This window comes from Taurulus bubalis (assembly GCF_910589615.1).
Source record: "Taurulus bubalis genome assembly, chromosome: 5".
Classification (NCBI taxonomy): Eukaryota; Metazoa; Chordata; class Actinopteri; order Perciformes; family Cottidae; genus Taurulus; species Taurulus bubalis.
Window position 1 is genome coordinate 18,031,843 of NC_136593.1, and position 22,416 is coordinate 18,054,258.

General features: G+C 43.0%; 1 protein-coding gene across 3 annotated transcripts in view; it reads left to right on the forward strand.

The window, feature by feature from the left end:
• Nucleotides 1–12,082: 12,082 nt before the first annotated feature.
• Nucleotides 12,083–22,416, forward strand: part of LOC306736351 (chemokine-like protein TAFA-1) — a gene marked incomplete at both ends in the record, with an annotated part of 103,024 nt that continues 92,690 nt past the window's right edge. For all 3 annotated transcript variants that reach the window (XM_079217976.1, XM_079217977.1, XM_079217978.1), the window contains one exon: nt 12,083–12,206. In XM_079217976.1, the coding sequence (XP_079074102.1) occupies nt 12,083–12,206 (124 nt within the window). The remainder of the gene's footprint in view (nt 12,207–22,416) is intronic.

Below are 22,416 nucleotides of genomic sequence, written 5' to 3' on the forward strand. Positions count from 1 at the left end.
TCGGATCGATCTCAGTGGGTTGCTTTTCAGGAAAAGTTATCTTAAGTGATCAAACTGACCAATGCTGGTGCCTTTCTCCCTGCAGAGGAGAGTCCAAATATCAAAACTATTTCCACTGCATGACAACTGAAGTCATCCTGTGGGTTACTGATGCACCCAGATTCCTGATGATTTCGAAAGAGTTCTTCACAAGCCTGCAGCGCTACATAATAGAGAGGTCACAAGACACAAGGACGTTAACTTATGCATGGTTGCAGGGTTTTTTCTTTATCCTTTGGCAAACATTTTTCAGCACTATTTTTGACATGTCACAGCTCACACAAACATTCCCTACCTTTCCTCCAACAAAGTTGAAAAAGAACAAGACGGTGCTGCCGTGATCGATGGCAGGGGCGATGCACTGCAATTAGCTGTGATGAATTGCAAGACTCTTTAAGATGCTCTGTAAATAATTGATTTGAAAAAGAAACATCAGATGTAGGCATTCCAAAACTACAAGCATCAGTGTCAGGAGGTGATGTATGGAAACCCAGTTAAGAGCTCATTTCCCTCCCATTCCACCGGGGAGAGGAGAAAGGCCGCAGTAAATAACCAGTACATCGCCAGAGGGAGAAAGGGAGCGAGTGTGGAGAGGAAGGGGGAAAAATCGCATGTACTCTCACCACCTTTCTTTCCCCCCCCTCAGCACATCTCCCCCTCTGTATGTCACAATCTTCTTTGCTTTCTTGCCCTCTCAATGCTCCTTTCATTCCTGCGTGCCTGGCAGACGATTGCTGAAAGGAAGGTGGAATTGGATGCCTCCTTCACAGAGCTTTCTTTTGAGACTCGTAAGAGATTTTGTTTTGCTGGAGTGAGTTGTTACAGCTCACTGGCTCATCGTCATCCAAAACATCCACTGTCTGTCACGGCCAGCTGTGCGCCCTCAAGAGTTTAAAACATTCAGGACAACGAATATGCTTCCATCATAGCATTCATGCACCTGCGACTAAACACATGATGAATCATTTATCGCATACAGTGTTATACAGTGCTCATGATTTTCATATCCTGTTGGGATTGAAAGGCTGACAGAACATGTTGCTCCTCTGGTCCTGTCCTGGATTCAATTGCAGTCGTTATTATCTAGATTTGGTGAGTCACTCAAACAGATGTGTGCGCTGTAATGCTGCTTTCAAGTATGGCTGAGTCATCCTCGTACCTCTCAATGAAGAGCTAGAAGTCCCTCTCCAACTCCAGCAAATCCTGGAAAATGCAATCCTTTGTGGGTGGAACTCGGAGTGTTTGGCATTCGGCGGAGGCCACATTTTTCCTCAGGCGTCACCACCACATCTGACAAATCATGACTGTCAGCAGAGGGAAAATGCTGAACACCCTTGTCTCATGGCTGACGTAAAAGGTCACTTCAGTTCCTCCACATTACCCTGACCTGCTGAGCCACCGCTGCATATGGCAGCGCTGGCTAACAACTCCCCGTCTCTCCACAGCAAAGCAACAGAGGGTTTAATCCCTTCCCACAGGTTGAACCCATCTCCTCTCTTATCTACCCTCGCTTTCTGCTTCTCTTTGAGTGATGGACAGGCAGCTTGAGCCGTTATGGAAGGCTGCCAGACAGGTCAAAGGTGAGCGAGCGGAATAATCCCTTTATGAAACCCTCCTCCCCCACTGAAGTGAAACTGGCGTGAGGAAAGTCAGCGTGTAGAATCTGTAACTCCTCAGCATCAGCCAAAGATTGTACTGCTCTATTCACTCTCTTACCTTGAGAAGCATACAGCTGGCTTATCGCCCCGGAATTGTCTGTGCAGCATGAATGCAGCAGAAGAGAGAAGCCATATGAATGTTTGAATGGGGATCGAGTGAATGCCTTAACTGTTTCACCTTATCTGCCGCAAGCTTCTCTCTATCCTCTATCTCTCTTTCTTACTTTTACCTCCATCTATTGTCACATTCTATAACTGTATGTGCAGGGAATTGAATCCGTCTATGATCTGTGCGTTTTTAAGATGACCTGGGTGAAAGTGAGTGCGGCATAAAGGGATCATGCCCTTTTGTCCGGGTCATCCTGGGATCAAACCTGTTCTACTGCACTGCGTCCAGGTGTACACAGTAAGAATCGGTTGAGAAAAACATCCCAGTGACTGTGGAACTCTCATGTTTTTTTTTCTTTTGCTTCTCCAATTCTGAATGCAGGTCTCAATAAAAATGGCAGACATAAATAAAGACAGAGGGAATCATTCACTCATTCACTCACTACTCACTATCCAGGGAGTTCTATGTAGAGGACCACTGTTGTTGTTGCCCAATAAAAACATGCAAGATCAATGTCAGCTAGTAGAACAACCATAATAAATACAGACATGCATTTTTGTGATAATATCGGCCGCTATTTGGTTGAGTTGCCTTATCACAAAATGCTCTGAATGAAGTTAAGTTGCCCCTGGTAAGCATTGATGCAGTGTATATGTCTGAGTCCTTTATTGTGCAAAGTAAAGCAGCATGGCTTACGGTTGGTGAATGTGGGGACAATAAGCTCTATTTCTCAAACAAATAAATACAAAATTTGTATTGTGATGCGCTGCTCTACTCAGAAATATTATTATTTGTTTCTCTCTCTCCTTTCGCCCATCTGCCATAGTGCCTGGTTATTGACCATTGCACACTACTGTAGTTTATGATATAGGGTATAATAATTCTCAATACACATTGGGACAGCACTACAAAATAGCCAACTCATAAAACAGTCGACAATGTAATGAGTAGTGAGTGATTTTGAACACAGGCAAAGCGACACGTTGTGCTTGAAAGCTGCACTGATCATTAGTCTTATCTAACAATAAAGAAGGAAAGTCTGTCTGTCTGCCCTTTCCATATCTTGAGAACCATTCATCCAATTTACTTCAACTTTTAGTGATAGAGCCACAGATAATTATAACACAACTCAGTTGATCTCCTCAGCTCTACAAAGGTTTAGGTAATTGCTAAATAAGAAAGCTTGAAGGTTCACTTTCACGCTTTTCATCAGCATCATTTCCAGACACAGCAGGCCTCAGAATTTAGTTAAAAAGATCTCATAAACCCATTACCTGACCAGCACAAAACATCCGACAGACACAGTTAGTGACTAGCTGGTGAACACAGTGGAGCTATAGGAGACAGGTTTTCCATCAAGGTTGTTGGAGACAAAAACAATCCTCAAATGAATGGGGAGGGGGCTCAGCTACAGAGACAACTGAGCGAGGGTGTGGTTCAGGGAACAGGTGCCGGGATGAGGTCTAATCAGCCTCAGCTGGGGGCAATTTGTGTTTGTCGCTCCCCGTTAAAAACAGGAGTAGCGATTGAGGAAATGGAGGAGAGCGGGAAGCAGAGGCGATGCAGCCGGAACAGCTAACGCAGTCGGGGAAACGACAAGAACTGCAAACTCCAGCTGAGGCTGATTACACCTCATCCCGGCACCTGTTCCCTGAACCACACCCTCGCTCAGTTCCCTCTGCTGCTGAGCCCAACCCTGCCCCACCACCACAGTCCCATTCAGAGTATGATAGACGATAAAGCAGGGTATGCTTTAGGACGGGGAACATTGTGATTGACAGGTCGCTACCACGGTCTGTGTTTTCATCTTAGAACTTTTACTCTTTCACAGTTTGTCTTCAGTTCATAAAAGTTAATGGTGTCATTTTGGTCGCATAAGAATGTCTTATTCAGCATGTGGTTGTGGATAGCTCTGCCCTTCTGGTTGCAAAAACAAGACGAAGGGCCAAACTGAGGCTTCAGAACGGCAGTTCACGCAACTAAGTCCACATTTCGTGCACAGTATATGATAACAACGCAGCGGTGGATTGGCCATAGGGAGTACCGGGAGTTTTCCCGGTGGGCCGGTCAGTAATGACTTTTTATGTAAAGACGCATAAGAGGCCCAGTGGCCCTATGATAGGCCCAGTAGTCCCGCCCACGCATTTTCCAGACCCCCCCTCGTCCAATCACCTTTAATGATGAGCTAATGACACATCATTAGCAATCTGTGAGAGAGAAGAGAAAGAAAAAATGGAGAAAAAACGAAAAGGCGGTGCAGAAAAACTGAGGGAAAAGAAAAAAAAGGTCTCAGGTCACCAGAGTTAAAGTGTTTTAAGTATCAATACACTTTCTTCAAGCCCACTGTCCAATTTGTTTAAATATGCTTTACCTACTTTTTTCTGTCAGTGTTGGTTTATTGTCCTTGCTTTTCTTTTTTTGAACACTTATTTATGGAAATTTTCAGATTAAATTACATCAAATAAGAGACAAGGAGACAATGACCCATTTCAGTATATTAGTGTTATTAAGGGCTTGTGTGATTATATGTACAGTACATCAACGGACCGAGTTGGCACAGTATCTGCGCGATTGTGGTGGGTCTGGACCAAAAAGTCCAGGGCCGAATTTTTGTCCCAGTCCAGGCCTGTAACAACGTACAGATAATTCCAAAAACAGACTCAGCATCCAACTGTTTTATTATTAAGGTCTGAAATGTGATTCATACATTAGCTCTAAACCAGACTCTGCTCACCAAACAATCTCTATCAAGCAGTCAGATCAATCATTCACCCTTTCTCACAGAACCTTTGATGAATCAGTTTGTTAAGTCGTGTTGAGGGAAATTGACAGCTGTCATTCTGAATAAGCTTTGAGTGATTACATATGTGATATTTTTCCAATTTGAAAAATGAAAAGCATCGGGTGCAGTTTTTTATTTTTTGTCTCGTTCTCATCAGCATTACTCTCTTTATCACAATTTTTTTCTTTCAGTGAGTCCCCTGTCTCATCAGTTTAATAGTAGTGTATTGAGCAAAGCATTTCCACAGGTAGTCTCCCTGGGCCAAAACCCAACCCCACTGTCCCTGGTCCAATTACAGTAAGAAGGAGAACATTTTTATTTGTCTGTGAGGGGACATTTCCATGGCCGCCATCATCTCCAGCAGTAGAGTCGTCTGGCGCTCAATCACTCCTCCATCCTGAACTGGCAAGGGAGAGGAAACGTCCCCTGCTGAGACCTGGTGAGTCCCAGTGCATTACCAGGACAGAATGTCTGACCTACTTCAAACACAAAAAAAACACAATTTATTTTCACTGCCACCTACTGTATATGATTGAATGTGTGGCGAGTAATATTTCCTTGGATTTTTGGAAGAGAGACACCAACACAGACTCTTTTTTAATATACTTTTACTTTGCACTATTACTTACTATTAAGTAACATTTTTATTGCAGAGTGTTTACTTGTAAAAGGGTATATTCACTCTGTGCTCTAGTACATAATCTCATCATTAATTCGTTAGTTTCATAAATTTTAATGGTAATGACAAAGCAAAAAAGTCATACTCACAAAGCATGGTCAACGGATGGGTGTGTTGCCGACAAGTTGAAACAGATTAACAGTCGTGCTAGGAAAAGGGGGCTCGACAGTCCTTGTGGGGAGAGAGGACGCAGTGATCACCAAGTTCACTAAGGCCCCAGGAAATGGTTACGTCCGGCGACGGGGGCTGTGAGCGGAAATGGGCCGAGGGTTTTAACTTTTAACCAAATTAGAGCCAATCGCTACGCACCACGACAGAGACTGACCCGTTGAGTGTCCAGAAATATTCGTTTCATTATGAAACTGTGCCTGGACAAAATAGACTTTGGTGGGCCGCCACAGTCTAGGTAATTAATGGGAAAACACAGATTGCCGTCACTGAGACCGGAAGCGTTCGCACCGTCGGAAGTCCAAAAACAGGGGTTTGTTTTAAAGCTGACAGTTATACAGCTGATTACAGAGCTAGAAACCAAACGCAGACTCAAGAGACAGATCACCCATAGTAAAAATAGTCCTTACCTTGTTGAGAGGCAGGCTTATGGCTGGCAGTGTGAAGGCAGTTGGGACAAGCAAACAAATCGAAAGGGCTATAACAAGCAAGCAGGACATAACAACAGACAGAGGCAAAACACGACTAAGGCTCGAATGCCAAGACAAACATACAGAATATGGCAGAGAGGGACCACTGGTAACTATATATAAGCCCCTGACTAAAGGGATGATAGGAGGCAGCTATGCAGAAGTGATGGTTAGGGTTAGGAGATGGTATGCAAAAAGCAATTTACCACCGACACCCACATAGTTTGCCAAAACATCGAACACAACCTCTTTCCTACGACTTTATAAAGTGGTATAATGTCACAATAATTGTGTTTTTGCTTCTGCATATAATCATAAACTCCAGTGAAATCAAAATGGCCCAATTAAAGAAGAGTGAAGTGTGTCAGTGACTAACTGACTTTAATTTGCCTCTTGATGAAAATGAGAACGTAATTAGGAACGCGACAGCAACAATCATTTAGATTTATGGCTATGAAATAACAATTTGCCTTTGTGTTTTCCTTTTAGAGTTCCCACTGACATGTACGCCTGTATTCTCCAAGCATCTGCTGACAGTAGAGAGAGGCTGAAGGTAAATCCTGAAAGGTTTATGTGTGGAGAACTGCTTATCCTCAACCTCACCTTTCAGACTTAAAATTACAAATCGACAATATCCTCAAAGCCAGGTCCCCTCGGTAATGAACACCTGTGAGCAAAAGCAAGAAAAAGGACGCTCTGATAAATGTGAAATAAATTATTTCTACAGATCAGGCTCCTTCGTTTCATTAATCATCTTCTTTTCTTTACCATCCACCACTGAGCAAGAGTTGCCGCTGCATACTTTTTCCAAATGAATTTTCTCTCCGTCTTAATCTTTCTTGCTATTTTCTTTCTCTCCCCCGGTATCTGCCTCCCTGTCCCTCTACCTTTTTTTCTCTGATAGAATGTTTCACAGAGTGTCTATTGAGAGTAGGTTTACTAACAAAACAATACACCTCATCGGATGAAGAAATGCTTTGCTCCAGTGAGAAACGTTGAGACGTATGTCGGAATAATAGTGGACGGGGGGAGGTTAAAATGGTATTTTGGTACTGCTAGCAGGTGCATATTGAAGCTTGTTGGCTGCACTGGGAAGACAAATTGTATTAGCCAGAGGGAGAAACAGAAAGAAAGAGAATAACAGAATGGGAAATAAAGACGGAGAGCGAAAAAAGCGATATTGGCAAACCCTGCTGTTTAACAGGGCTGCCCAGATCCAAACACAGAGTTGGCCAGTGATTGGTTGGTTGTGGTTATGCCTTGGCATGGGCTGCAGCGACAGCTGTTTGGAAATGATGGAAGCCCCTGAGAAGAGAGACATGAAAGAGCGGGACCACAACAACAAACCAGAATTACTGTGAAATTGTGTTGTCCCAATCCATTCTCCCAACACAGCTCACACTGTGTCAGAATGAAAAACAGGAGACCTCAACAAATCAACAAAAGGGAAAAATTAAGATACAAATGGGAGACTGGTGGTCGTGCTGCACATTACAGGAACATTTAGTAATTGGATGCCTTCAATTCTAAGTTCTCCTTTGAGGCATGTTTGCGGGTCTGTTTCATTTCACGCCTTCATCTCAGTCCAATGGGACAGATCATAGAGACATTAAGCTCTGAAGACAAAATTAAATTTAAGCGTGCATGCTATTAATGCTCTTTACAAAAGGAAACATCAACAACTATGCACTAACACAAATAAGCCTATTTATTCATAATCAAGGCATTCTGTGCCAATATAGCTTGATAGTGTATAAGCACTAATCAATGTGGTAATTACTCTGCAGTTCCCGCTTAATGTGAATCTGGTCACTTAACATGTGGCATGCTTTAACCCAACAGAGATCCAGATGGCAGCTTTGCTTTTTAAAACTGCATTCGCAATAGATTATTACCGAACTATGTGAATACAAAGGATGCAGTCCAGAGGCAAATACAAATCAACACATGGCTTAAAACGGGAATAACAGCCACTCCTATTTGTAAACCAAGCTTTCTACATCTCCTCCTCCATTTTACATTGTGTTTCCCTACATGCAACCCCTTTCTCCCCTGCAGATTCTAACTATGTGCGCTGTGCACACCTGGCTGTCAAATCACATGGCCTATAAAGAATGAGCAGAGGTGATAGCATCAGCAGCAGCGATGGTCCAGGATGCCCTGTGGCATGGCACAGTGACACGGCAAATGAAGGGCTTATTAACCATCACAAAAAGTCTACCCACTGTACTGGATAACTGCATAACAACAACAACTACAACCAGGTAGCGGATAACGTTGCACTGTGGCCCTCTGAGACGCACATGGATTGCATTCAGGGTGCAGCTACAGCTCTGAGACAAATTTTTTTAACAGATATTCATCATCAGGTTCATCTGTCTGTACTCCCCCACAGCACCAACACTATCCTCACTGTCTGCCAGCTTATTGAGCCCCTCAGCTGTGTATTGTTGTGAGTATAGCATAAGGTTCATTTTCTGTGAAATGTCAGACTGTGAGTGAGTCAGCCATGGCAGGTGCGTGGGATTGGCATATACTGTAAATCTCTGGTTAACAATATAATGACTTAAAGGGGAGCTCCTTCACATGGAAGGTAATGTGATGGAGGAAAACATACTCCACACAGACAAAGAAGGGTCGCCTTCACCTGCCTGCATGGCTCAAGCACAGGGAAAAACACACACCCACACAAAAGACAATGGATGTCACTCGGGTTCAGTTTGCGAGCATGTGACGGATGGATGCTCACATGCTCCATCAGGCTGTCGCTGCCAATGCAACTTGGTTTCGGTGATGGGAAAGCATCCAAAAAGGGCAGGCTGCAAAAGCAAACCCCCGCTCATCACCACAACAACAAGTAGGACGAGCCAGCAGCTCGTAATAGATAATATGGTGATCGTGGCGCTCTGCTGAGGCTATTCTGCCTTCTATTAAAAGTGCTGTGCTTGGAGCATATTTCACTTTCAGATGTCAAATGCTGGCGGGCGATGACTAAAAGAGGCACATTCAGTCACCCTCCCTGCACACTGTCTCCAACTCGCACACACACAAGCTCAGATGGATACGCTCAGGCACACTCACAAGTGAGCTGGAGGCTGTGCTCGCATGTCTCCCGGACGTTGTGGAACAGAATAGGATGTAAAGAGGGCTGGGTTAATAAAGCATTCTTCAATTGCTGATGAAGTCTTGATGCAAAAGTGGGCAGTCTTGCTTTAAGACATGTGATCTGACTCTCTCTCTCTCTCTCTCTCTCTCTCTCTCTCTTTCCAGCTGGGCTACATTGTAATACACACACACACACACACACGCTCACTCACACGCTCGCTCTGCCTCCCTGACACAGACTCTCTACTTAGTGCGTTGGAGAGAGGACTGAGGCTCACACTATCAGCACAGCTTCTCAATGGGGGGACGCAGCCAAGAGCGGACAGAGCAGTCATTCCACTGGAGCCTTCCGCTGCACGCGTGAGAAGGAGCTGACAAGTGAAAGGGGGTAAATAAGGAGTTCCACAGACGCAGAAGAGACACGGACTGAAGGAAGGAGAGGATAGGAGGGTTTTGCCCGCATGTGGCCGATACAGCCGTGACATGATCAGCCTCTCATCACCTCAAATCCTGGGCAGTTTGTGACAGACCCCTGGGTGTTTTGCTGTTGGTGATTTCTAAAGGAACTGAGCAGCGGGGGTCCACAGGAGAGAATACTGAGAGGGGGGTGGGGGAAGAAACTGAATATTTGCCCCTTTTGCGCGCTGTTCCGCTCTCTGGTGCTGGAATTTCAGGCGGGAATCCCTGGCTTCAAAGTATGGATGGATTTAAGACAGAGGAGTGAGTCTGCTGGGCGGGCAGGCGGTGATTCTGACTGAGCTCCTTTCCTCCTGAACACACTGCTCAGGTAAGGGTGTGGGACTTTCGAGGAATACCTCTGGTGTTTGGGGATGGGACGGGTGGGGTTGGGGTGCTGATGTACCAGTAAAACTATCTTAGGGATACAGAGATACTGAGTCTGAGTTGAGTGAGGATGATACGACTTGACTGGGAGACTGTGTGCATGCAGAGAAGCTTCTGCTACAAACACCCTGTGTGTATAATTTAACCATGATGCGTTTGACAGTTTTATAAGGTTTAAATGTATTTTTAAACAAACATGCTGAAAGACATGCTGTAGGTGCACTGCATTTGATTAGATGCAAAAAGTTCAGCTATAAGATGGCAACCTTGAGTAATGTTGTGACACCTCAATCATCCTGAGAGGTCTCGCCTCCTGCTGTATGATGAACAGACAGGATGCATTTCTGGGAGTCAGCGCTAAAGTTGTGAAGGAAGTGTGAGCTGCACGAGACAAAAACAGGTTTTGTTAAATCAGTGTTGGACGCAGGTGCATCGGTGGGTTTGCGCCTGCAGGTGTGTGTCTGCTCTTTTTACTCCTCGAACGCATTCACTATGTCACGCTGGATTTACCATATGCATATAGAGGAGCTGTCCTCTTTGTTTTTTTTATTATTATGTGACACTACTAAGCTGAGAGTAAAGGAAAACAAGCAGCTATTCACATCGAAAGCTCTCGTGCTCTATGGAAACGAGGCTGCAGCAGCGACTAGAAGAGTTTCGTTATTTTTTCTTTTCATCCAGAGCTGCTTTTCTCTTCCTCTGAAGTTGCTTTAAAACGATGCACATGCTGCTTCGTTATTTTTTAAAGTCTGCCCTGCGTCTTCACCTCTGGTGAAAAACGCTGCTGGTAAGAACCACATTTTATTTTCAGCAACAATGCCTTCCGATAACCGGGGGGAGCTCAGAGTCTCTATGCAATATGCAGCTAACCATGCAGGCGCAACGTTGCTTATGAATATGAAGCCAGCTTGGTGAACAGAAATACTGTGTGGTTAAAAAAAAACAAAGAAGAGGAAAAAAACCCACGGGAGGAGTTCACATTTCCACAAAACCACGGATTATGGTGGATTGAGTGCACGGGTGGGGATTTACAATGTGCTGTTCATAATTATATGCTTAATTTTCACAGAATATTAAGCAGTCTCAATGTCACTGAGGGGCACAGAGCATGTTAGTAGCCTAATGGCTTTAATCTCAGATGCATATCCAAACACAAAGTGGTTTAGTTGGAGCAAAGCAAGGCAGCATGTGGTTTTGGTGCTGAAACAAACAGAGTGATCAGGCCTGCTTTCATTCTTCAGACATTTGAAACACGTCTGTCTATACAGACTCCTTATTGAAATGTAAAATTTCCATGGTTTTGAAGTTCATATTGAAGAGACTCCCTGGGGCACAGATTCTGCTTTATATTCTCCCGTGTATTGAGATATGGCAGAATCAAGCATTAAAGGACTGTAAGATTCCCACTGTCACATTAGAGCATCTGATTCACCCACCTCAGTGAAAATCACGAATGCAGCCAGTGCCTGTGATATCGCAGTGATGCAGCGGGTGACAGTTTGATAAGTCCAGGGATTACTCAACACACCAAGCTATATTTTGGTTGAGAGGAAGTGGGCTGATGATTTTATATTTCCCACTGCGGGGTCCTGAATGGAGACGAGCGCGATAGTAACACCTGGAAAGGAGGAGAGCCTCGTTATTCAGTGAGGGCTAAGGCGTGTCTCCATATGCTGGCCCTCACCAGCCATTAGGCAGGCGCTGAACAACATGCAATCTTTATAAACATTAAGGATATTTAAGGATGTAATGTTGCTGTTGTTGTTGTTGTTAATGGAACTGTAATGTTAAAGGAGTGACATATATCATTATATAATCATTACAGTCTGACAAAAGCTCTTTTCCTTGTTCTGCATTTATTTATTTTTGTGTGTGTTTACACTGACAGATATTGACAAAATTAACTTTTACTTTTTGTCTGCAGGTTTTTTTAATTATTTTTGATTGAAGCCTCTGTCTTCTCTTTTTTTTCATTCATAGTGTTGTTGTAAGAAAACACCTCAGCACATACCTTTAAATAAAACCAGTATAGATATGTTTAAACCTTTCCAGGTTATATCAGAAGATTCATCAGCATACTACTGTATACTGTTTCTGTTGTTTGGCAGATTACAGTAAACACAATGTGTGTGTGCATTGTACATATGTATGCATGGAGACACGCTGTAATACCGTGTTTCCCTGTTGTTTCTCTCCCGCTGTGTGTCATCCTGCAGACTCGGCCTTACCATGTCCTGGTTGTTGGCCATGTGGATTAGCCTCGGCTTCCTGCTGTTGTGCCAGGCCACACTCTACCAGACCATCCAGCAGCATCACGTGGCCCGGCCCGGTCGCACCGACATTCTCACCCTGGGTACGTGAGCCTCTTTGTCGGATTTGGGCTTCACAGCACATTGCTCAGAGCGAGAAGTTGCCCTCTCGATTGGGACAGCGGGCTCTCCGTTTTGGCTATTTAAAAGCCACAGCAATGTCAGAATGATTTGCAACCGCACTGTACTGCATCACGAGGATTCACCCACATGATTCACTGCTCATTGTGTTTCTAATTGTATGTTACATAGATATATTCAGTCACACTCTTACTGATCAAGTAAGGAAGAAATATGTAGACTGCCAGACTTTGGTTGTGTGCCTGAGCTGCACCTTTCTGTTTTAATTTGAACATGGAAACACTCTAATACAAAGACAGTCTTCAGACATGCTCAGACAGCTTGCCGGTAGGGAGACGATTTGTGTTTGCGGCGAAGAATTCTCCCTGAATCTTGCTGGGAGACTGTTACGAGTAGGACAAGCTATAGCAAAAAATCCCTATTACTGTGCTGTGGCCAAGGGAGCTTTGATCACTGTGGCTTAGATAGAGATGACAATTATGTTTCCCTCTTTTGCACTAAGAACGTTTGGCAATTAAGCCCGACGCCTTCTGCACCGTAGGGGCAAAAGGGGAGGGTAGACGCCAAGGCGGATCTAATTCTCTGATTATGGAAAAGCTTACCAGTATTGCTTATGATGTATGTTGGAGTGTTACTGGGAAGGCAAAGGTTTTCTCGATCAGAGCATAGGCTTTCTTTAAGCTTCTAACAATGAGTGTGACTACCAAGCTGAACCGTCTTTCGGAGTGGGGCTCTCTCCAGAAGCCAAGTGGCTGTTAAACATTGATGCTATCTCCTGCTTGCATCCCCCTTTGTGTGTGTGTGTGCGTGTGTGTGTGTGTGTGTGTGTGTGTATGTGTGTGTGTGTCTGTGTGTGTGTTGCGTTGCCAAGCAAAAAGAAAGAAAAAAAAGTCCAGCATTGAATTCACCATGCCAGTGTTGAACATTGGTGACTTTAAGCAGCATGTCGGAGAATTGGCTTACTTTTGCTTTGGAACAGCTGACAAAGTAAAATCCCAGCTATGATAGATAGAAAGTTCTCAAAGTATCCCAGTCCCGTTAATTGGAACAAGATAGTGAGGGATGAGCGACAGAGAGCTCCCGATGAATTTTTAAAGGCTGGCTTCCAGTTTTTCTGTTGTTTCTTTTCCCCTTTTTGACTGGTTGGCAAGTCAAGCTTGGTGCCAAAGATGTACAAGGAAGTGCAAGGCTCAGTAAGTGTCTTTTGAATAATGCAGAGTTCCCAAAGGGAAAGAGAGGAGAGAGAAAAAAATAAGACCCACCACCCTCGACGCGGATCTAGAAGAGTCATCCAGGCAAACGATAGTTATGGCTGAGGGTTCTCTGGAAAGTGTCCTGTCAGACAAATCAACACGCTTATGACTCACAACAGTCATGCACATGCTCACGCATTTACACACCATTTTATCACCGAGGCCGTTGTGGTGTGTTGTTTTCATGGGCCCTCTGGGGATACTGGAGCTGAGCTGAGGACACATCAGGCCTGAGAGGATGCATGTTGGTTGATATACACACGCACTGTTGATTTGATCATTTAAAGTCTCATATTTCCTTGATGGTGTTAGACAACAATAACGTCACCAAGATGTAATCAAAAGAGAGATGTAATCAAGCAGCATTCGAGCTGAAGGGCCCTTCACACAGGCACCCTGAACCCGGCGGCGAGCGCAGCGCCACATTTTGGAGTGCTGCACCAATCAGAATAAACTGTGGGCCCACGCTTTGCTCGACGCAAAGAAAATAATGGTTTCCAGTGCGCAGTGGCGCCGCTAGCATTTTCTGTGTGAAAGGCCCCGTAAGACAGATGGTCTGTTAAAGTGTTATTTTAACACAAGTACTCTCCAGAAAACTTTTGAAATTAAACAAACGGAGATGGATGACAGCCATAATTGGTGCTGGCAATCAACATCTGAGGATATGTTAACATATTTTATGTCCTAATCAGCAGGCTTCACAGGGATAATGGTCTATCACAACTGGGTGCTCAAAGAGAACACAGTCTGTTTCTCTCTCTCTCTCTCTCTCTCTCTCTCTCTCTCTTTCTCTCTCTCTCTTTCTCTTTCTCTCTCTTTCTCTCTCTCTCTCTCTCTCTCTCTCTTTCTTGCTGCTCAGTAACTGTACAATTTAAAGTATATCATGTTTTTTTAAGAGGATTAAGCTGACATCAATCTTACTCAGCCGTGGAGTGGCGTTAACCGATCTAACCAGAACTGCTCTCCCAGAATTGAAATGCTATGATGCTATGATTAATATTTGAATTAGAATTGATTTTATAATTTGAGGAGCTCTCTGGTTTCATTGAGGCCAGAACCCTCAGATATAAATAGATATGGCTATGTAGGACGTAGCGAAAAGGAGAAAAAAAGAAACGCTTGGCTTTTATGCTTTGCTGTTTTTTTCGTAATCAAATAATGTTTCTTCAGGATGATAAAAAAGATGTGTGATATACACTCTGCCATACAGAAAATTAAGTTGTAAGATGGTATTGTTAATGAAGCATGAGAAATACAAGATTCAAAATGTCTGTGCAGATGAACAGATTAATAGAAATAGCGTTTCATTTTAGATTCATACATGCCTTCCATTTGCTGAGATTATTGATTCATTATCTTTTCATTGCTTGATGACAAGATAGGCGAAGCTGCTTTTCTGCTTTGCAACTGCATTGTCTTCTTCAGTCATAATCCAAGTTTGGAAGTGAAATACGGGGGTTGGTATTTTTGTAAGAAAACATACGTTTTTGTGGATATTGGCAACTCATAAACCCACACAGACAGAGATACACAGACAAGGGTCAATGCTGATATCTGAGGAGGATGTGAAGGTCATGTTGAGCTAGTCACAGATGTAATTCTCCAGCCTGTTGAAGCATTTAAAAATGTTTTGAGAAATCTGCTTAAATCTGCTTTCTGCAACAGTGAGCTCGCGGTGCAAAACAAAAAATAGTGACTGCTGAGATAAAGTTTCAAGATCGCATTTATTTTATTTTTTTCGCAAACGTTTCCGTGACAAATCGGCATAGTCACCGCCGAGGCGGAGATTGAGTAACGAGTTGCCTGACTGCTTTGTCACCTGCTCAGGAAGCGGCGCCGCTCTCCATCCCATGAGCCTCTGCTTCACACAGCCTCCCCTGCGTCCTGCTGGTGCGGCTGAAGATTGATGGCGGCCTGATTCTGGGCAGCCAATTCTGGTCTCTCAAGAAATAATCCACTACATTGACAGATGAGCTGAATGTGACACGACACACACACACACACACACACACACACACACACACACACACACACACACACACACACACACACAAACACAGAAGCCCGGTTCTGCACTCTCTCCACCTGCCAGCACAGTGAGCAGAAGTGCTCACTGCCAAGACTGCTGCTGCACAAACCAGGCCACTGTTGACAGCACATTGTATTGGACTTCATCACTAGTCAGTTCAAGTGTAACCGATTTACATTGTCAGTGCATTGCTGAAGTTACTGTAGACTGGCTGTTGAAAAGCGCTGCCTAATCTGTTGTCTAGTCAGTATAGTACAGTGTTGTCACACTCAGCAGGTACTGTGTTTTCTACCCGTGTTCAGCTACATACAGTAGCCATGTCCATAATGCATCAATACCCAGAGGGACAGTCTGAGTAGAACAACACTTCAGCTGCTGCTTTGTTTCATTATGACTCTGACAGGGCAGTTAAAGAGAGTTTCAGATCTAATAGAACAACATGCTTCCTGTTCCAGGTGCAGCTGTACAACTAACTCTCCTTGCCTGGTACACTTTGATAGCAGTCTGTTGCTGACGTTTTGTTTGGCCTTTTTTTTTTTTTTTTTTTGGCAGCCATGATGACAAGGCAGTACAGTGTATATTTGTTCTATAATCACAGAACTGTACTTCACATACTATTAAATCCCTTAATCGCTGTTCATTTAAAAATAAAATATCATCATTAAATAATCAAAGGCTAAAATTAAATGATTCACCTGTGAGTGGCAACCACATGTAGTTGTTTTGCAGGAGAATCATGGAAAAGGCGAAGAATGAATGCAGCCACTGATTTGAAATTACTTGTTTAATCTAATCCAAGATGATTGGAAGGCATTTTAATGAGCTAACTGTTCAATGTGCCATAATGCTCCATTGGTGTAAACAGAATTACTGCTTTGAGGTGGAAGAAAAGTAGTACTGTAATTACTTTAATTAGTTAAGAAGCATCAAATGGTGAAAGAAGAGCTCATCTGTCTAAAATACTGTAGTCCTAATCCTCTTTATGTGTCTACTTGAGATCAGGTTTTTTAACTTCAGATCTAAGGGTCAAAGTTTTCTAGAAACAGGATACAGGGTGTTGAAACAAACCTTGAGCTTGATTTAGGATGGCTGTCTTTCTGTAAATGAGGATGGGGTAGAAGTCTGGACGCCATACATACACACAGCATGAATTGATTTATTTCCTTTTCGTTCCATTACCGAACGGATGGCTGCTTCAGAAGATTGGTGAATTTTGCTGGCAGTGTTTGAGAATATGAAGAAATTAGCTTTCCGGGCTCACAAACTGAATGCACACACCGTTTTCAACTCGGAGCTCATTTCCATACAGTTCCCAGACTCCTCGTTACAAATAGCTCAGTGCTAGCGGCTGAAACGCAAAAGTGAACATGCACGTCTTTTCACGCAGTCATCTTCAAGGTGCTAATCTCGCTGCTTCACCTCTCCTGTGGAGGTGTACAAGCTTTAACAAATGGCACATCCACCCATACTGCGCTGAGGAACAGCTATAGGCTTTCTACGTTTGGCCATTAAATCAGCTTTATTTACACCCCCATTAAACTGTGCGGACTAATTACTGTGAGAATTGATGGTGAAAGAAAATTCAATTAAATTACAGTCACTTGAATGGATGATGGCTTAATCAGTTTTTTTTAACACATCCGAGTCATTACTGTCCAGGATTGTGGAATAGCCTTTTATGTGGTTGCAGACGTGTTTTCATCTTTGCTATTTTGTTTGACTAAATATTCCCTTGTGTGTATATCATGTGAAACACCTCTTTCAGAGCCATATTAAAGTACTGTGTGATTGAAATCAAAAATTCTATACGACAGATTTAATTAGAAACATTAATTTCTTTAACATGGGCATCTGCAAATCCTACAAACAAAGGATGTAAAATCCTATAATCTATCTCCATATGGGATTATAATTGCTTTGAAAACTGTGGGCTTAGGTAGAGAGCTATGTGATCTCACTTTCTATCACACCGCATGCCCTTCGAAGTAATGAAAGCAACCTTTCTAAAAACTAGGCAATAACTGCCTGATCATTCAGGTGCCGAACAGCTCTTTCTCCGTGCCTGGCCTCTCCACCCCACCAAACCCCACAGCCCTCCATCGTCTTGCCCCCTCCCCCGAACCGCTCCCTCCCTCCATTTCCTCCTCTCTATCGGCCCCTCAGACGATTTGTCATGGATCAGATGAGACAATTTGTCATGGATTAGTGCACTTAAATGTCTGTGTGATAGTGGAAGCAGTCACTGGAAAAGCTTAGGAATCCTATTACATTGCGTTTTATGGCCGGCGAGAGGGGAGGTAGGAGTGGAGGTTGAATTGGCACTTTCTATGGCCTGCATGCCGTTTCTTGACTTTTTCCTCCACACATGATCAGATATTCACTTAGAGGTGAGCTCCATTGATGTGTCTTAAACTGGGAAAGGAGAACAGAAGTTATATATTCTTTCCTGATTCACCACTTGCTCAATATCTTACCATTTAATTGACTGTTCGCTAAGCCCCGCTAAGCCTGTCAAGCTTTCCGTTCTTGCACAGCACATAAGCAGTTTACGATGATAACAGTGGTAGATGAATCACTCAAAATTCTTGGGCACTTTTGAAACTGTGGGTTCTTTATTTTAAACAGAAGTGAAAAAAAACAGGATAACTAACTGGCTATTATGTTGGATTTCATTGCTGAACTGTCACTCGCGAATTCGATCTTGCTAGTAGCGCTAATGTTAGAGAGCCAGTCCTAAGTGAACTATGTCCAGATGATTTGTTTTAACAGAATAACCCTGTTAAGGGATTATAAATCTGATTTTGCTTCTGACATTACCTCTAACCCAAGATACGCCCCTTGTATTTGGAAAGCAATTACTGCTTAGCTAGTAATCCAGGTATGCTAACATTTGCGGTTTAGGTCAGAGCTCGCAAACTCACAATTTAATCAATTCCTTATAAGTTTGCTCTTCTCACTGGCTAAACTGTTTGGATAGAGAGTATGGCTCTTATTAGAGCGTCATGCATTATTAGAGAAGGCTGAGCTATGTTGAGAAATGCAAAGCTCGACAGGCCTGTCCGGACTAGTGACGGCTGCTGATTGGGGGTTGGGCTTAGCGAACTGTGAATAAGTCAAGCGGCCGGAAAAGTTTCCAAATGGCCACTTGTTATTGGGTCCAGCCCCAACTTCGAAGCAGAAAAAAACATGTTGGTATAAGACATGATTTTGGTCCTTATAGTTCATTTTCCACTTTGTGAATATTATTACACCTGCTAAAAGCAGCAGATCTGTCTTCCATTTTGGACTGATATCAACTACTCTACAAAGTAAATATAAGTAAAATATTGTTTTTTCCCTTCTATTGACATTTAATTCAAACATCACATATCCTGTGCAAATATAATGCAGAAATCAATAACCAAATGACTTGTATTAGTTTAAATAGAATAACCTGATTTATCTGTGCTCATGTAAACATAATATTCCAATTATGATCATAACTGGGATAATCCTCATGCACACGTTATTGATATCCATGTAAACACAGTCACTGTTTTATATTCTGTCTTGGCAAACATATTCTGATTCACCTGTGGCAACATTGTATCAATATCATGAGTATTTACTCAGCGGCTTAACTCATCTCAAGCTTTTAACTGCATGCACTCTGGTTAATTTTCTCCCTCTCTGAGAGAAATTTGATTAGATCAGATCCTATTTTTCTCTGTTGTGAGATAATTGTAGCGGACAGAATACACAGGTGCTATTTTTCACAGGTGGCTCATTTCCACAAATATTTACAATAAAAGGAAGAATATGAAAATAGACAAATCAGTCACAGTGTTCCATCAAGCCATCTGTAGAGCAATACCTTGAGATACATGTCTGTGTGTCACACGTCATCGATTTGTTTTAATTGGTCCTCTAATTGTACTTTTGTTTCGTCCGATTTAATTCCTTGCAGCGCCTTGCTTCACTAAGCAGCGGAAAGTTACTGCATCGTACATTATTACGTATCTTTATTCATATAATATCTTATGCAGCTTCTCGATCACCTCACGGCCTCTCCAGCAGCGTCTCACTTAAGTGGAATGGCTTGCTCATGTTAATGGAGCACAGAGACACACTGCCAGGTAATTGAGATGCAGCAGAGCTACTTTGTGGCATCATTTAGAACCACGGCAGGGGACAAATGTTACTCATTGAGTGTTTTGTTTGCAGAGGACTCACTTTGCTCCAGCAACTCATTTACCCAGTGGCAGACAAATTAGGTTGTCTTAACCATACTACTAATTTACTTTCTAAATCACTTCACTTTGCTGCGTTGCTCTCTTTTCTTTAATCAAGAACACTTCGATAAATAATGTATACATAAAATAGATTACTTTCATCATAGTGTTTTTAGTGTGCGTATTTTAGTTACAATTCAGGAACTATGAACAAACTGGCTTGTTGACCCGCTTGCCGTTCCCATATTGCTGTGCCATGTTTTTCACTTGTACGACTTCACTTTTGACGTGTTGAAACAAACACAGATACATTATTGATTCTTATTTGAGCTCCATCAATCTGATCAAATCTGTGTTCATTGACATTTTACCTCAGACATCTGTATGAGTAAATATTTCTTCTTTAAAGCTGCTGAAATATATAGTTTACTTTGAATAATGAATCTCATGACTGCTTGTATGTGAATGGGGTTACTCAGTGACAAACTAACATTACCCCTAATTATGACCCAACTTTGGAAGTTTAACAGGTGAACAGATACATGACTCCAAATGAAGGCTAATGTTGCTCCATGTCTGTTGGATGTAAATTACATTATTATATGTTAGTGTTGTGTTGATGGCAAAATCACTTCATGCAGGTTTTAGGTTCATGTCTTTTATGTTCCGCCATCATGCTAACTCTCTAAGCTTCCACACGCTCCCAAAATGTGGGAAAACCACTCCATATTTGCACCCTGTGTGTTTCAGAATAGTTTTCACACGCATAATAACATGATATTTGAGCTGCATATTTTCAATTTGTTGCCAAGGTGACTTGCCTTCTCAGTTTGGCCCAGTGAATCATTCATTCCAGCCCTGACAGGGGACAAAAATGGATTATGGGGTTTGGAATTATGGAAACAGAAATCCTCTTGCTTGAATATGTCCCCACTTGTCAAACAAATGATTGAAAGTCTGTCTAAATTTTCCAACCGGGGGTGCTCTGTCAGCATTAGCTGAGGTCTATTTGTCTTGTCTGATGTGTCTGGGTGAATCTATGCGGCTGCTGTGCCGAGGCAGCACCGCATTGTCTTATCACAGCTTTATCTGACAGCAGACGCTCTAATAATGGAACTCTGGTTGAGATGCCACAGTTAACTGCTCATCACTGCTATACGTGAGACGGACGTGGCCAAAATCCTGAATAAATGGACAGGATGATGTTATTCTCATCTGCATTAGCCACTATGTTGTGGTTTTCACACTACTGTGCATCTTGTATTGAATGTGCCAGTCACTTGTACTGTACAGCTCGAGAATGGCGACAGACTGGTGGAAATGTAGGGAGACAATTAGAAGCCACTGTCCCTGCAATGCATCTTCATTTGCCACAGTATCTTCAGCTTATGTCAGGTTCACTGAACATGGCTCAATGCCCTTATGCGTTCCTGCTCGGCGCCCGTTGGCCGGGACGGTGAGAGAATGAAGGATGAGGTGGCACTTGCATGTGTCTGTCTGTAGCTTAGCCTAATGACCCAGAGGAGCGCTCTCTTTCTCACTCACTCACACACATGCACACACACACACACACACACACACACACACACACACACACACACACACACACACACACACACACACACACATACACTCACACACACATTCACATTCACTTTCATGCTCTTTGTCCTCGTCTGGACACCACGTCTGCCTATTAGCGCCGCGGCTCGTCAGCCCAAGTCTTTTCTCAATCTTATTATTTTACTCCCCAAACTCCTCTCGCCTCTGTGGAAAAGACGCGTTTAACTTCAATTATTATCTTGGGAAACTGAGCAAAGTTGGCAGTGTGTGTTTGCAAGGAAATATGATTCAGAACCTCAGGCAGCCAGGCAAGCTATGTGGTTTTCTCTTCTTTGTCTCACGTCCCAGAGGTTCAAGTGGTGTGTGCTACCGAGCTTTCCCAACAAAAAGACATTTTTACCTGCTCTCTGTAAGTTTAAAAAGAAATTGAGTTTAAATGAGGATTAGTGCCTGCTCTAAGGAACTTGTTCAACCTTTCCCCTGACGGAATCAGACAAAGTATGAGGATGGCATACGTGTGCACAAAATAGGAGTGTGATTGGTGCTGAGCTGGTAGGACCGAATACCTTTCCACACGTCTTTGATCTTAAAATGTTTTCCTCTTCCTCGTGGATTTAAGCCCTCTCCAAGGCATAAACTGCAAGGCACACATGCATGCTAAATATAGAGTGCGGGAACTGTACTGATGTCGAACTGGATCCCTCACCTCATGTTCTGTCATAATATCTTTTTTTTTCTCTGTCCTCGTGGAGTTGAATCCGCATCAAGGCCTTTGAGCCAAAGCTCCTTCATGGAATACCAACAAAAGAACATCAGTTTTTATAATCTTACCGCTGAGCTATTCCATTTGTAGGATATCCCTGGCATCCACAAAGGGGAAGCATGGGGAGCTGCAATAGCATGTCTGTCCCCAACATTTGGCTCAAAACTGTGCAGGTTTATACATGTCAGACCATAGCAAATGTTAACGCAGACAAATCAATGAAGAGGACATGCATGTTTAATCTCCTGGTGCATTTTATGCTGTAAAATGAGTTCCCCAGACAAGCTAAATGCCGCTTTGTGTTACATTGCACAAATGCTGCTTTGTGCAATGTGTTCCCATTGACGACCTGTG